General features: G+C 36.1%; 1 protein-coding gene across 2 annotated transcripts in view; it reads left to right on the plus strand.

Moving 5' to 3' along the window:
• Positions 1 to 15,607, plus strand: part of SGMS2 (sphingomyelin synthase 2) — a 38,097-nt gene extending 22,490 nt beyond the window's left edge. For both annotated transcript variants that reach the window (XM_074823244.1, XM_074823245.1), the window contains exons 3-7: positions 562 to 1,218; positions 1,999 to 2,116; positions 3,927 to 4,080; positions 6,801 to 6,967; positions 7,791 to 15,607. In XM_074823244.1, coding sequence (XP_074679345.1) covers positions 764 to 1,218; positions 1,999 to 2,116; positions 3,927 to 4,080; positions 6,801 to 6,967; positions 7,791 to 7,994 — 1,098 coding nt within the window. In that variant the 5' untranslated portion in view covers positions 562 to 763 and the 3' untranslated portion in view covers positions 7,995 to 15,607. The remainder of the gene's footprint in view (positions 1 to 561; positions 1,219 to 1,998; positions 2,117 to 3,926; positions 4,081 to 6,800; positions 6,968 to 7,790) is intronic.
• Positions 15,608 to 15,973: the final 366 nt, after the last annotated feature.

A 15,973-nucleotide genomic window follows, 5' to 3' on the forward strand; every position in this document is an offset into this window, starting at 1 on the left:
ATTTTTTCAGTTCTCTGAAGTTTTCGGCATTTAATGCTACAGTAGCTATGTAGACACACTTTTTACTTTTGGTTGAAATACTTGTTTAGATCCAAGAAAATTTAATGGAGTTATCTGTTGAGTAGATTTTCTAGATAAATTCCTTTCTTCCTTACAAAATCAAATCCTGTAGTGCTTTCTGTTTTCTGTCCTGTCATCTGGACTAACAAGATTGCCTGATTTACATGGACAAACCATGTTAATATCTGATGGATTAGTCTTAATTCTGACAACTGTGCTATCATGATCATTAAAGTCTGTGGATCTTGACTTTTTCATTTTAAAAAGAACTAAACTGGTACTAGTCCATAAACTGATCAGAGACTTATCAACTTACTCAGTAGGAACTGGCTTGAATATATTTCACAGTAACCACCTGACTCTGGTTTGCCTTTTGCCTGTATATGTAAATAGACCTGGATTGAATTTAGAATAAGCATTTTTACGATACTTGCTCAGTGTCACATTACTAGTTCTGAAGGTCCTCAGTATCTGCTTTGTTTTTTTTCCGTTTTTTTTCAGATGATACAGCTCTAGAGGAAAGAAAGATTTGTCTTCACAATTTGCTATACAGTATCTGAATAGTGAAAGCACAATGGACACTTAATTTTACAGAAATCAACAATCATCTAGGAACAAGAACATTGGACTTCAAGGAATAACAGACTTTAGAGAGCCCAGAAATTGGTCACTGATCAACCTGATTTGGCCATACAGCTTGGGAATGAACACCATTGAGACAGCAAAACTTGAAGAGCATATGGAGGGTCAAAACAATGATACTTCTAATGGCTACTCACGACCTACTCTCTCTGCCAGTGAAGAGAATAAAAATGGCACTAGCAAACCAAAGGGCTTGTCTAATGGCTTGCGAAAAACAGCAAAGAAATATCCTGATTACATCCAGATTGCTATGCCTGCTGAGTCTAGGAATAAATTTCCTTTGGAATGGTGGAAAACAGGCATTGCCTTTGTCTATGCTCTCTTCAACTTGATTCTAACAACTGTCATGATCACTGTGGTCCATGAGAGAGTACCTCCAAAGGAGCTAAGCCCTCCCTTGCCTGACAAATTTTTTGATTACATTGATCGTGTGAAATGGGCTTTTTCTGTATCAGAAATAAATGGAATGATACTAGTTGGGCTATGGATATTCCAGTGGTTGTTTCTTAGATACAAGTAAGTAGCTATATTTTTTTTTTTTCTCTGCTGTATGTTTTCAGAATGTTGGTTTCCCTCATTCACTTTTGGTAGAAGAAATCTTACGGTAGAATCTGTAGCAATATTGTAGAGTAGGGCTGGCAGAAAAAATGACTAAAGGGGTGGCTTCTGTAGAAAATGTTCCAGTGTCCATGTTGGATATGGAAACACAGGTTTCTCCTGATTATTGATTAACGTTTTTTAGATCTGAATTTTTGAGACCTATGTTGTACTAGTCAAATTTATTCTGGGATTGGGCTTTTCAAAGTGTGACATGGTGATGTTTAGACAGGGGAGATCATGATGACTTAAAAACTCATCCAAATTTGAGGAGGAATCCACTGTCCTCTCTACCTAGACCTAGAAGCTTTTTCTTTTGTCTTCATTTGCTTAAACTAGACATATTTAAATCAAGTACATAGTATGTTATGGGACTGAAAAGAGAAGGTCGTTGAGTCAAGGAAAACTATGCCTGACTGCATGCCTAAGTTAGACTTAAGGCCATGTTAAACTGGTTAGATAGCTTTGGTGGGAGCATTGTGGTAGTTATATACTATTATGAACTAGCAAGACTAAAACCTGAAGAAAGACTTTTTAGTATCTGATTTAGAGAAGTGTGTGGTAAAGAGCAGTCTGTGGAGCTGCTTTTCAATTCTGGGGATTTAGCTGTGTAATAAAGCTGGAGCTCCATAACTGTTACATGTATCCTGCATGTGAACTTTGTACTCAATCTTTTTTCCCGCCTTCCCTTACTTGCAGATCAATAGTGGGACGCAGGTTCTTTTTTATAATAGGAACTTTGTATCTGTACCGCTGTATTACTATGTACGTTACCACCTTACCTGTGCCTGGAATGCATTTTCAGTGTGCGCCAAAGGTAAGAGCCTTTGCTCCTTAATCCTTGCCTTAGTCTCTGCCCGAGTCCTTATGGCTCATAAGAGCAAGTAGAAGATGATGTTCCAGGTGTTATTAAATAACACAAATTACTTTCAGTTGATGTCTTCAGAAACATAGTGATAAATCAGAAGTTGTGTGATACAGAAAGAGCCTCAAGCTGTTGCTGCAGTGAAGATGCTTTAAAGGAGAGTTGAAGTAGTGTTGCTACCAAATTAGTGAACTTGCTTCTGAGGCTCAAGATAATCACTCTAATACTGCAGCAGTATTTTTTTCTTGCATGATGGGATACCTAAAGTCAATATTGTAATTCATAGACTGATACACAAGCTTGTGTTGCAGCATCCTTTCAAAAAACTGCGTTATCATACGCTTTGTCCTGTTTCTCATGCTATTTTGTCAAGAGCTATCCCAATACCTGAAGTCAGCTGCTTGTCTCTGCTTCCAACCTGCAAAATGTGTATAAACGTGACTAAAATGAGTTCTTTAAATGAGCTGATGTATACAGAAACATGTACATGCTAATGTTTCTACAAGACTATTTAAAAAATTTGTGTCAGTGTAGTTAAGTGGTGACACAAAGGAATTCTGTTAATGCCATTTTATGTTGCTAATAAAAAGTTGTAGACATATAATTGTCTTGGAACAAACTGTACTATGTTAGCTGCACTGAAAGAACAATGCACTTGAAAGAGTAAGAAGGAGTTTGGTTGTGCAGTGAAAAGATAAGCATTTTGAAACCTAAAAATATTGCCAGTTTGCTTGGGGCATAAGTTTGCGACTTCTTGGGTAGGATCTAATCAGTCTTTGAGGTACAGCATCATGTCTGTTCAGTCTTACTCTTTCATGTTGGGACAGTTTCGGAAAATAGTAAATTAACTACTTCTCTTAGGAATCAGTATCTCTTTGAAAAAGCTTTATTTATGTACCACTATCATAAGGACTCAACTTGTGTTCTACTAGCTTGGGGAATGACTTTGTATAGTAGACTGTATCAAGGAGTGGGAAGAGGTAAGCAAAGGATAACTTAAATGTCTGTGCTGAAAGTGTATTTTGCTAGCATTAGAACAGGATGAATTACTTGAACTCTGAAAAACTTGATAGTTCTTCTGGATTTTCCTTTTTGTCCCATGTAAATATTTTTCTGATTATGGAATACTCAGTTACCCATTTATCTTGTTTGGGTTTTTTTGCCAGAGTTAATCTTTAAACAGCTAGGTGAAACTGAGTGTTTGCCTAGTATCCATGAGGAATCAAAACCTGATCCTAATGCATGTTTAAAAAAAAAAAAAAAAATCCTCCAAATCAGAGTAAATCCTGACTGAGTTTGTAACCAATCTAAAATTAAGCGAGTTTGAGGTGTTTATCCTGTTGAAACATTGCTCAGTTGTCAGCAGAATGACAGAAGCGGTACACAAGGTTGTACTTTATTAAAATCCATTTTGAATGGTTTTTATGCATTCTGCCAATGGCTGTCATGAGATACCTGACCTCACCAATTTTTAATGTTTACCTTTCCAGTATATTCTGCATCTCATTCTTATACAATGCATATTTTAAAATAGCCTGCGAAAGCACAGACAGAATGCTAGTGTTACCAAGATGATCTTTAGCACCTGTCAACTTTGTGTGGTTGGTTATTTAAGAATATGTGAAGGAAAGCCAAAGAAAATGAAGATAATTTGTGTCTTTTTCTCCCTGTCTCCACATATGTTTGGGCAAGAAGTTTACTCAAGTCACTTATGGTGTGTCTTTAAACTTTTTTTGTCCCTCTTTTTTCCCTGGTGTTCTAGTTGAATGGAGATTCTCAGGCAAAGGTTCAGAGGATCCTGCGACTGATTTCTGGTGGTGGTCTATCCATAACTGGATCACACATCTTGTGTGGAGACTTCCTGTTTAGTGGTCACACTGTGGTATTAACGCTGATCTACCTGTTCATCAAAGAGTGTAAGTGATGGTATATCAATGCACTTTTCTTGTTCAAATCAGTTGGGCAGACACATGATAAAAGTGCATGTAAAACTATTGTTATTAGTCAGCTGTAAACAGACTGTATGTGTATGGGTTGGAAATACAAATCATGACTTTCGGCAAAAATGGGATGTGGTATAGTAAGTGATGTGGGCTTTAAGGGCTTATATGAACACTTTATATAAAAAGTGTTTACTGGTTGATTGAAGCAAGCTAGCTTTTCATTATTCATTGATAGGTTATTAAAATTTGAGGTAAAACATGCTGTAGTTAATTATGCAAATTATCTCTGTGCAAGTTGGCTGATATACCTTAGATTTTAAGGGGTTTTTGTGGCTTGAGCACAGCGCTATTGCACACGTATATCCAGAAGCAAAGCTATGTTTTTGATGTGCTGTACATCTAGTAACTGCAAACAATGAGAAGTTGATTCATGCTCCTTGAATGTCTTCTGTTAATCTCCTATTTATGCCTATTGGAGTTAGTAAGAATTTGGCAAGCACAGAGAAGATATAGTTGGGGTTATGGTTTCTTCTTTTGCTTTACACTGGTATGAGGCATGGGGGGAAAATCTGTGCTGCACAGGCAGCACGGATTGAAACTGGAGAATTGAGCACCAACTTCTAACTCTGATACATGGTAAGCGAAGCTTCTACCCTGGGATCTTGGCTGCTCATGAACGCATGGTGGGGAGTTCCCTTTCCAGTTCACATGTTTGGACTTGGAATCTTCTCCCTACTATTGTGTCCCAAACTGTGCAAATGCTAGCTTGGCTCATGGGAATGTGTGGTTCTCACTGAAACAAAAATAAGACCAGCCAGCATTTGTTGAATGTCTTCCTTTTCCTTCCTTCAACATTTTAACAAGTGTTGCAGTGCTACATTCTGCCTTAAACAAAAAACACAATATAAAACCGCCTGTTTAATATGACAAACTTCAAATCTCTGGATGTGAGACATTCTTCTTCAGTGATTTAAGATGCTGATTATACTCTGCTGATTCTTAGGCCTAGGTCTTTCTTGTAAAATGGACATTACTGGGGGAATGGCATGTGTTACTCATCAAAATGAGCAGAACAGAATTAGGAAAATAGCCTTATAGTAGACTTGTTGTTTGCCTTGGTTTGTGTACGTTATTGCAGCTTAATGCTGGTCATGTACTCCTTAGTATCTTTAGTATCAAGAAAGCTGCAGATAACCCAGTATTTTTGGGGCCAGTATAACTCATGTACTTTTATCATAAAGGGTTGGAGAAATTGTATGGTACAAATTGTTGTAATAAGCCCTTTGACTGCTGCCTAATTGTTAGGCATATATTTCAGTGGAGTTGTGCTCTGTAAAATGAGAAGTGCATAGCTTTCCTTTTTCTGCCTCCCATATAATTAGCAAAATCTTATTTGAGCAAGGGCTAAGCCCTATAATTGCTCTGAATTAGAGATTGCCTATGGTGTTCTTTTCTATTCTTTTGATGACATGTCTTCAGTACAAGATGTGTTCTGAAGTTTTTATTATTTCTGGCTTAGTGGATTTTTTGCTCTGCTCTTATCTTCCTTTCAATGTTTGCTGCTTCTTCACTTATTCTCCCACACTTCAGCTTTTTTGCCCAGAATAGTTATTTACATTTTTAGTCTCAGTATGTCTGTCTTGTTTGGGGCTGTTTTCATCAACTTCCTGAGATGACTTGGCTCCTGATATTTATTATTTTTTTTAATCAGTAGATACAGATTTGTCTGCAATGTTTTGGGAAGAGTTAAGAGAATTTACTCTTTTGACACTTAGAGCAAAATTTAAGTCCTCCTACAGTAATTGTTTTGCACAGACCTCTCAAACTGCTACTGGGTGGGCTTGTTGAGATCAGTAACTTTTCTGCTGGTACTATGTGAAAGAAAAGGCTGACCATTGCACCACAAGGCAAGGGGTGCCAAAACCTCCCACTGTGAGTGAAATGAAGCCCATTAGCCTGTCAGAAGTTATGAATGGTAATTGTGACACCCAAGGCATTTTTCAATGGGGAAAAGAAGGGCAGGGGAACTTTTCCACTGAAGTGGCTTAAATGCATTTTGAAGAATAGCTTCACTCCCATTTGTTAATCTTTAATGAAAGGGTATAAATTCACATACTGTACTTCCTTGTACAGTGTATTGTTTCAGAGAACAGAGGCTTCATGCAAAGTAGTTAAAACCTAGGAATTAAAATAAGAGTATATTTTCCTGTTCTAATCTGTGATCTCTGCTTGGGATATATCAATTCTAGACATTTTACTTGAGTGTAAGTTTACTTGAGCGTAGACTGTAAAAAGAGCAGAGATGCAATATACCCAAGTAAAATAATCAAGGTGTATGTCTTGCCTCAATTCTGTCTCTTCCCATGCACCCCATACCCTAGAAGTTGTTTAACTGGAAAACTTACTTAATTTGACTAGAAAACGGGTGACAGTGCTGTCTAACTGCAAGCTCATCTTGGGTTCATTTTACAAAGTTAGAACACCTCAGTAAGTTTACATAATTCTTTAGTCTTGTTTTCTGTGTCAAAACAGGGTTCTTGTACTAGTGTGGTATAAATGAGTTGTGCTTTAAAATTTAGTAGCCTTAATTAAATCGTCTTTTTTTAGCTTTTCCCCTTCCCTTTGTGGACTACTATAATAACGTATATGGCTTTTTTGTGTGTTTTTTTTCCCATCGCTTCCCTATTTCACAGATTCACCACGTCATTTCTGGTGGTATCACTTAATCTGTTGGCTAATGAGTGCTGCTGGCATAATTTGTATCCTTGTTGCTCATGAACACTATACTGTAGATGTCATCATTGCTTACTATATCACCACACGGCTTTTCTGGTGGTACCACTCAATGGCTAATGAAAAGGTGAGTGGCAGATACCTTTAGAATCAACGTATAGCCTTCATTTGTTAATACTGCTCAAAGGTCAAAATTAGTTCTTAATAAGAACAGAGGTTCCATATTGAAGTTTAAACAAATTGAGCAAGGAGTTCCATTTTATTGTGGTTTAGGTAAATATTTAACGGATTAAGATGTTCTTTTTTAATCTGCGCCTGTTACTAAGTTATTTCAAAATCTATTTTTTTATAAAGTTATTTTTGAAATTCTGGTATTTTGGCTTAAACACATTTTTTTGAACTTCAGGGTTTTATTGCTGTAGTTGATGTATAGAATAGTTTGTCTAAGCTTATGAATAAACAGTAGTTTAGTAATAAAATTTCTGACAAACCTAAATTACCTAGACTACCCTAACATTCTAGAGACAGTTCTGTAAATATCACTGAAAGTACATTGTTCAGAAGGCATCGGCTGCAGTTGTTTCAAGAACATTTTCAAGTAGGAGCATAGCTCTCCAGCCATTTTAATCTAGTTTTCAACTACTACTCATCAATGGAAACATGACATGCCTGAGAAGACTCACGTTCAGAAAGACTTGAGTGTTTTGTTTCTCTAAATTTTGTACATCAGCAAAGCATGTCTTTGTGTTAGATGCTCAGTTTGTACTATACATTTCGACTATGGTGTCTATACTATCTCAGTACTGTTTTTCTAGGCTAAATGCATCTTGTCTTTGCAGAAATGCATGCAAATATTTTGCATTTTTGTAGTTGTCTTAACATAATTGATTATAATGCTTTAAACTGATTGTCTGTTTCCTTTTCCTCTTTACCTACTTATGCCAATACAGACTTTAAAGGTCTCTTCGCAGACAAATTTTCTCTCTCGAGCATGGTGGTATCCAATATTTTATTTCTTTGAGAAGAATGTGCAAGGCTCTGTTCCTTGCAGTTTTTCTTGGCCGATATCTTGGCCTCCGAGCTGCTTCAAATCTTCATGCAAAAAGTATTCACGGGTTCAGAAGACGGGAGAGGATAATGAAAAATCTACCTGAAGAAAACAAGGAAAGCATCTGCTTTGTTTTTTTTACCAAAACGTTAATGCTGTAACCAAAGTTCTTAAGAGGACTATGCTGTAACTGAAGAAGTGGACCAAGTTTCTGTGCAATTGATTGGAAAGACAATTGTAGACAAACATATTGCCATTTCATATCTTTTCCTATCATCAGGCTGTACAGACCTATTCTACTCTTCAGTACTAATAGAATGCACCACTGATGGGATTTTTTTATTAAAGAGAAAATGGAGCAGGCCTTTGCTTTACTAATGAGATAGAGGTGCCAAAGACCACATTAACACTCTCATTACTATCACTCATCCACAGAAGCACCCAAAAATCTCATCTTCAGAGTTCTGGAGTGCGTAAGGGCAAAAACATGCTAAAATGTAAAGGCACAATATCAGCGTACAGAGGTATATAAAAAAACCCACAATTGTGGGAAGTGGTTTGTTGCATTATTCTTGCTAACGAAGGTAAGGCCTTTGCATGACTGGTACAGCTGGAAGTGAGTCTTGACTTTTTTTACACTCTGTGGGTATGAATATCTTATGACCCTAAAATACTACTTACCACCACTGTCTCCCATATATCCTACTATGTACCAATTTTTACATTTTTATTAGTAATTTTATATTTAAACTGTTGTGCTACCTGATGACTTCGCAAATTAGGAATAGCTGCTAACATCAGAGCTCAAGGAGCCTAAAATTTTCTTTTTAAAAAAGGACACAGTTTCAAAGTCTAAATCTTTACTTGCGGTTTGGCCTGTGTATATAGCTATACAGTGCCTATCAGCGTAGGTACATGCATATACACACAAAAGCACACACTGCTGTGTAGTTAAACACATATTAAACAAAACTACTTACTGGAAAGAGTGATCATACGGTTCTTAATTCAGGCAAAAGTCCTATAGATCTCACCTGCTTGAGGAATGCAATCCAGAAGGGGGCTGTATTTAAAATAAACTTTTTAATTTTAGTAGCTGAAACTATGTAGCAAGTTTGCTTGGGAGCCATAGTTCTGCATTTAATTTCTTTTTTACCTGTTGGCACACATTTCTGTGACTTTAAAAAAAAAACCAACAAAACAACAAAACCAAACAAAGAAATGCCAAGGTGAATGCCTACAACAGTAGCATTTCTTCACTTACTACCTAAAACCATTTAATATTAAATGATGCTGTGGTAAAACTTGCATGCAGATTCCTTAGTCTAACTAAAATGGCTATTTAAGCAAGTTGGCTGAGAAGGTGGGGAATTACCATGGGGTAAACATGTAACAAAACCACAAATTAAAAGCTACCTGGTTCTTGTTGGGTTTTATTGTTTGTATTGTTGGGAAAGGAAAGTAGAAAATTAGCATACCATGTTTAACCATTTATGTTCTGTATTAATTTCTGCAGTTAACTCAAATCTTCAGATCTTCAGTAAAACCTGATAGCAAAGATAAAACTGCATTAAGTGTTGAATTGATACTAATATAAAGGAAATGCTGCTTATTTTAAGAATGTCTTGAACTGAGTGACAAGTTTGAACAGTTTAAATAATGACAACTTGTTTTTTAAGTCCAGTTAAAGTTATAAAATGCAACAGAGTATTCAAATATATTTTTTTTTTTTTAGTTAAGGGGATTAATTGATATGAGTTGTACTATTGATGTACATTTCAAATATTTTTGTGCATTATCAAAGTAATACAATAAACAATGTTCCTTACAATACATATTTGGTAAAACTTAGCTAAGAAAGAAATTCTGTGGGATGTTTGGTTTTATTTAAAGTTAGCTTCTTAAAGTCTTATAACATGCCCCTGGAAGTTGTGTGTGTATGGGCATCCACCTGTGTTTTCATTTGCTTGCTCCTGGCAGACCTGGAGTAGCTACAAAGCCACTATCAAAACATTTATATGAAAGGCCTTTTTCTGTATCACAGAAATGAGTCTGTTCAATGTCAGTCTGTAAATATCTGAAGATACTTGTTATATCAATACTACTTCATAGGGCATAAAGGGGGTTTTTTAAGCTGAGTTTTAAGCTTTGTGATATCTTAAATATGGTCATGTTAAGCCACTTGTAATACTATCTTTCAGAAATTGTAAATGAATTTCATTAGTGGTAACCATGCCTTGAAAATAACATGACGAAAAGTGTTCCAGTAAGGGGCTTAAGCAGTGGTTTTCATCTGGTGGCTGAATAATAAATGCTTTGGTAGTCTAGATAGCTAATTCTCTGCATAACCACCACCATGTCTCAGTGGGATTTCTGTAATATATCAGTGAAGTAGAATTTCTTCATGCAGGATGAGGTGTTTGGGTTTTTTATACTCCTATTTCTGGAAGGAAAAAATGTGAAAGTGATGAAATAGAACCAAGTAAAGATTATGCTTCTGTTGGGCAGTGTGAGCTTTCATTCTACTGCTGAATTTGATAGAAACTTCTCTTGCAATACAAAAGGAAAATTATAATGGCAGCTCTAGCTCAAAATACTTTATTCCTGTTCTGGCTTGGCCTTCCCTTAAGTGCTTAAATTCTCTCCACTGTATCAAAGCCCGGGGGTGTGTGTTTAATTAGCAGAAAAACCCCACTTCTCTACTCTCTCAATAGCTTTAAATTGCTTTTGCAAACTTGGATGGTATAGATGTAATTTGAAGACTCTTTAGGCCTGTATGTATGGAAATAAAATGGGGTAACTAATGGAGTATGCTAGTGCTTACTGCTCTAGTAGTTTATCCAATACAAACCACAGCTGATACATAAAAACTATTAATTTTAAGACCTTAGTGATCATTGTATATACATACTATGAATCTGAAAACATGGTTTCATCCTAAGAGGAAAAAGGATTGCAGTGGGCAAAAAGAACCGGAGAAACTTAGACTTCACTTTAACGTACTGATCACTTGATTATAGGCTTACTTGGGCTGTAGATGCCCGGTGTTTTGTAGTATGTCACTGTAATTATTTTTTCCTAGAGTTACAGTAATAATCTTTCTTATAGATGTCACATGAACTGCACCTGTATGGTGACTATAAATAAAATGCACTTCTCTACTGAAGAGCATTTACATGTTGAACTTCCCAGATGCTTAAAAAAAAAAAAGTTTCTATGCTTATATATCTGGCATATCAGTATGACTTAGATGCTGTTGGGTGCTTTCCATTTATGAAACAAGCTTTCTTAAATGCCTAACCTAAATTTAAACCTGGATTTAAAAGGTTAACTTGAGCATTTAGAGAAATGTGCTGCTGCGTGGTCATGCTACAGATGCTTAATTCCAATGCCAGAAATGATTAACATATACTTGAAACCACTGTAAACTGACATTTTTATGGTATGTGCTTAGCACTCCCATGTGGACACAAATGGTACTAATCATCCTTTACTGCTGTTTTCTTGGAAAGATAGCTACAGGTGGGGTAATAGCAAAAAGCTGTGCTAAACATTGCTATGAACCTAGTATTGGATTTGCTTCCCTCCTTTAAAAAAGGGGGTGGGAGAGAAGGAAGGAAAGAAAAAAATCAAGACTATTTATATGTTAAGATGCACTAGCTTCACGTAATAGAGAAATAAAGCTCAGTAACAGACCTGGGAAGTATTTTAAGAGATGAGAGAGAATTCTTAGATCATTGCAAATCCCCTTACCTGTATCTTAAATCAGAATCTGTTCAAACTCTGGCTTTATTCCATCATTATCCCAGTCAATTTGTCCTAAGTTCTTTGGTACTAACCCAAATTCTTATTTCAGTAGGTATAAAGTATGATTTACAGTTCTAGAGACCAGATCCATTAACTTCAGTGCAAGATGAAGTCTTTCCATTTATTTTAAATGAACTTTCCCAGAGCTCTTTTTTTTTTTTAAAAAAAAAAACTTAAACTATTTTAAAGATTCGTGGGGCAATTTTGAAAACATACCTAATCTTATCAGATGTACTAGAACCATTTTTCCTTACTGGCAGACTTAACAGCCGTAAAGCTTCATTGTCATCTTGGTATCTTTACAACATACGCATTTTGGGCTTACCTAGAAGTCTTCTATAGGCACACAAAACCAGAGCAATACTGTAACACTTCTGAATTTAAGTGCTCTATACCAGACATTGTAAAATCAGTGTCTTAAATTCAGTTACTGAAAAAAAAGGCGTTTAAAAATAAATACTTCTGTTGGACACCATTCAAATGAGCATTGCTGCTTAAGTGCACATGTGAAAAATATCCTAGCTGAAGTAACTTTGCTTGTAAGTTAGCCTTCATATGCTACTTTATGATGCTTCCCAGTGTCCAAAAAACAAATAATTTGTGCCAAGAAACTGAGAATGAAGATAAAGTAGATGGTTATCATACATTGCTTTTTACATGGAATTGACCTAAAACTGTACCTAACTCCTAAGTAATGTGGAATTAAATTGTTCATAGGTAATAGTACTGTAAAAAAACCCCACAAGGAAGTAGGCAGCATTAAGCACTTCATTCTACAGTACAGATGTGTCTGTGCTGTGGATTGTGCTGGTTCTCATCCATAACTTACAATATAAAAATGAAACCCAACTCAGAGATACTTTGAGATATAAAAATACTTAAATATGATAAGCAAATTTTCATAAGCTGTTCCTCCAATCTGTCACTAACAGTTTCTAAGACAGGAACAAAGTGCTGCAATGTTTAAAACATACTGAAGCTTTTTCTAGTTGGCTGAAGTTTCCATGGATTTAACCATTTGATTAAATCTTATTAACCTAGCAGGCAGCACATAAGGATTTCAGGCTACCTACATGTAACTTAAATACTGTAGGAAAAAGTTCTAGTTCTGAACTCATCTTTTATTTCAGTAGATAATCTTTCCTAACAAAACACTTAGAATGCCTGAATGATGTTTTAAGATGAAATAACGATATTGTGCAGTCTCTAGTGTGCATCTAAATACCGGTGTTGAAGATTCCTTCTGGTGAAAATTCGTACTTAAAAACTCAGGAAGATTTCACTTTTCAATGAAAACATTTTAATTCCTAAGGACTTAGAGTTTAGCCAATACTGTGAGAAGTTTGTTTACTGTGGCTGTTTGCTGTGGGCTAACCCAGGAGAGGAGGGCGAACCAGCTCTTGCTGGAAGTAGTTTGTGACTCTTTGAATTCAAATGATACTGGCTGCATGCTACAGGCAGTCTTATCTGTACCATAGTGGAAAAAAGATGCTGTATTATACTATTATATTTAGTGTTCACTCTTTTTCAAATGATTCTGTATTGGTTGGCCCAGTCCATCCCCTAGATGAGGAGTGAGTGTTTTTGTTCTCTGCTTGCTGTATGGTTAGTTATAATTAGTTTTAGTTCTGGTAAATGGCAATGGAAAAAATGTCAATCCATTGTACACAGTGCCTAAGGTATTTTTAAAGTCTCTATGCAGGAATATTCTTCTTTCAAGCTATGCCTATATAATACTTATTTCAGCTCTTGTATTTGTGCTCTGCATAATAAGGTCTTTAGGAGGTTAGCATTTGTGAAATTGCAAAGACTTGTTACAGAAGCATCTACTTTGTGCCAACTGAGATTAATTTTCACAAAATAACTTCGAAATATGTTTGAAGGTGACTTCTGCTTTTTTTTAAAGTTAAAATAAAAAGTGGTCGGAACTAGCCTGAAGTAAAGGCATCATGAGCAGTTGGGGACCCAGGCACCATGCACACTTGTGTGTGTGGAGAGGGGTCTCTGCGGCATATGCAGTATTGGATGCAATACACAGAGGCTCCTCTGAGAAGATAAACTAGTTTGTACTTGCATAGTAGGCTGTGAGCCATCTTTGCTTGTCCTGTTGAGCTCCTTTCAGACTGAGGGCACAGTACCAAAGGTGGCAATAGCTAAAAAGTGTAGTGAAGATCACTTACAAACCAGAAAACTATGAAAGGGGCCTGAAAAGGCAAACCACTGTAAAGCCAGTCATCACAGAGCTGTGTTCTAATTCAATGGAGTATATAATCTGGTGTTACTTCAAGCATGTGAGTTGCATTTAAAATGAGTGGGTCTGTTTCTTTTTATATTATTGATGTTGTCATTTTTTTTAGAGATGGCAGGAGTGCTGAGAATATCAAGAGGAAATTTATCTCCCTGCTTACTTTTACCTCTACCAGTGACATGTTCATATATGGACCTTAAACAATACTGCTAAACTCCAACCCCTCTTCCATTTTGAGTGGTTTGTTACAAGTGCTTTGTTACTTCTGTGAAAAACAGTTTTGCATTCTAATTTTTTCGTTTGTTGCCACTCAAAATGCTGCTTATGCTTTAGCCTAGCCTGCTTTGGGCTCCTGTCTTTATTAACTGCCTTTCCTAAATGGCTCAATACAGAAGAATGGAATTTACATCTGAGAAGGCTCCAAAATTAAATCCAAAAGGTGTTCTTATCAGACACATCTTTGCACAAATTTGAGACTTGAAATTAAAGTACAAAACCTAACATCCTAGGGCATACTTTTTATCTCAGGAATCAATTCTTGCTCTTTAAATGTTTGGTACATTAATTTTGTTTATTTTCCTGATTCAGGAGAGCATGTGTGAGATGTGAAGAAGATAAATTCTGGCAGTTGTGAGGTCAGGGTCACACCAAGGAACCTGAAAGTAAAAGAGGAAACAATGGTTTGATGGTTGCAGTTCTCATGCTTTCCATGTGACTTAGAGGAGAACTCTGAAGACTTACGTAAAAACACTTTTAACTGCAACATGGTTTCATCCTCATTGGCTGACAGCTTTTCTTGCATGATTTCTCCTAGGTTTAATCCATAGCTCTGTACATTAATTGGAGATACATATCCAACCTGGGAAAACTAGGCAAGAATGGCTGTTGGCAGCTGAGGAACCCTAGATGGTAATATAGGAATGCTGTAATGCTTGTATGATAAGGAGCTAATATAAGGCCTTTTTTTATAGCTCTAGGGTCCAGTTCTGCAAATGCTGTACAGCATAATGCTACAATAACAAATGATACGATGTAGAGACATTTTGTGCTGTAGTTTCTACTAATGTTTGCAAACTGGGCCTCATTTTTACATAAATTGTTCATAGTTAGTAAGAGTTGGCTTTTATGTTGCAAAATGTTCAGGATTACACTTTCTAGCACATCAGCTGTTCTGGTTAAGTGGATGACAACTCAGTGTTGTGGTTTGGAGTATACCATGAGATACTAGAGTTGTGACTTGTAGGATGTTGCAATCAATGTTCACTGTGTAAAAAGCTATTGCACTAGCTGTACTTAAAAAAAAAAAAAAAAAAAAAAAAAAAAGCAATAATGTGAGCATCTTGTAGCTTTTATCTCCAAAGGTGCTATCTGTCATGATCACTTGCACTGTTGACCGTGAATTTGGTAAAAACATGTTAAAGAAACTGTCCTATGTGGTTTACTCAGCACATACAAGTTGAAAGTTTTTATGGTTAGCCTGTGTAGTAAAAAATGCAGTACTTTGTTGGACTACTTACATGACCACACATCTTTAAAAATCAAAAGCCTATGTCCATTTATGGTGCTAATGATCTCTTAAAAATTATCAAGAGCTGATACTCTCTTACCCATGAACATTAAGGAAATTTGTTGTGACACCTTTTCAATAAAGCAAGATTTCTCTACATTTTAAGCCTGTTCCAAATGCTTTTTGTATAAATATGACCCTTTTCTATTTCTGTTTTATATAAAAACTGTAAAACATTACAGTATTTTTAATGCAGGAAAATGTTAGAAGTGTATATGGGTCTAGACTACATGTCCAGGATTAAATTTTCATATATGCTTGGGATAGCTGATGATCTGAAACTTGGTCTAAAGTGTAAGAATTGTATTGGGTAGGATTAAGGCATAGGCTAATAGTTTAAAAAAAAATTCTGGCTTAGTCATCACTTTTGAAGCCTAGTAGAGAGGATGTGAAATGGACAAAACTGTATCAGGAGAACATCTGATTATGCAGTGTAGATCCATTTTGCTGAAACTTCTGAAAA

This window comes from Strix aluco, chromosome 4 (genome assembly GCF_031877795.1).
Source record: "Strix aluco isolate bStrAlu1 chromosome 4, bStrAlu1.hap1, whole genome shotgun sequence".
In the NCBI taxonomy this organism is placed as follows: domain Eukaryota; kingdom Metazoa; phylum Chordata; class Aves; order Strigiformes; family Strigidae; genus Strix; species Strix aluco.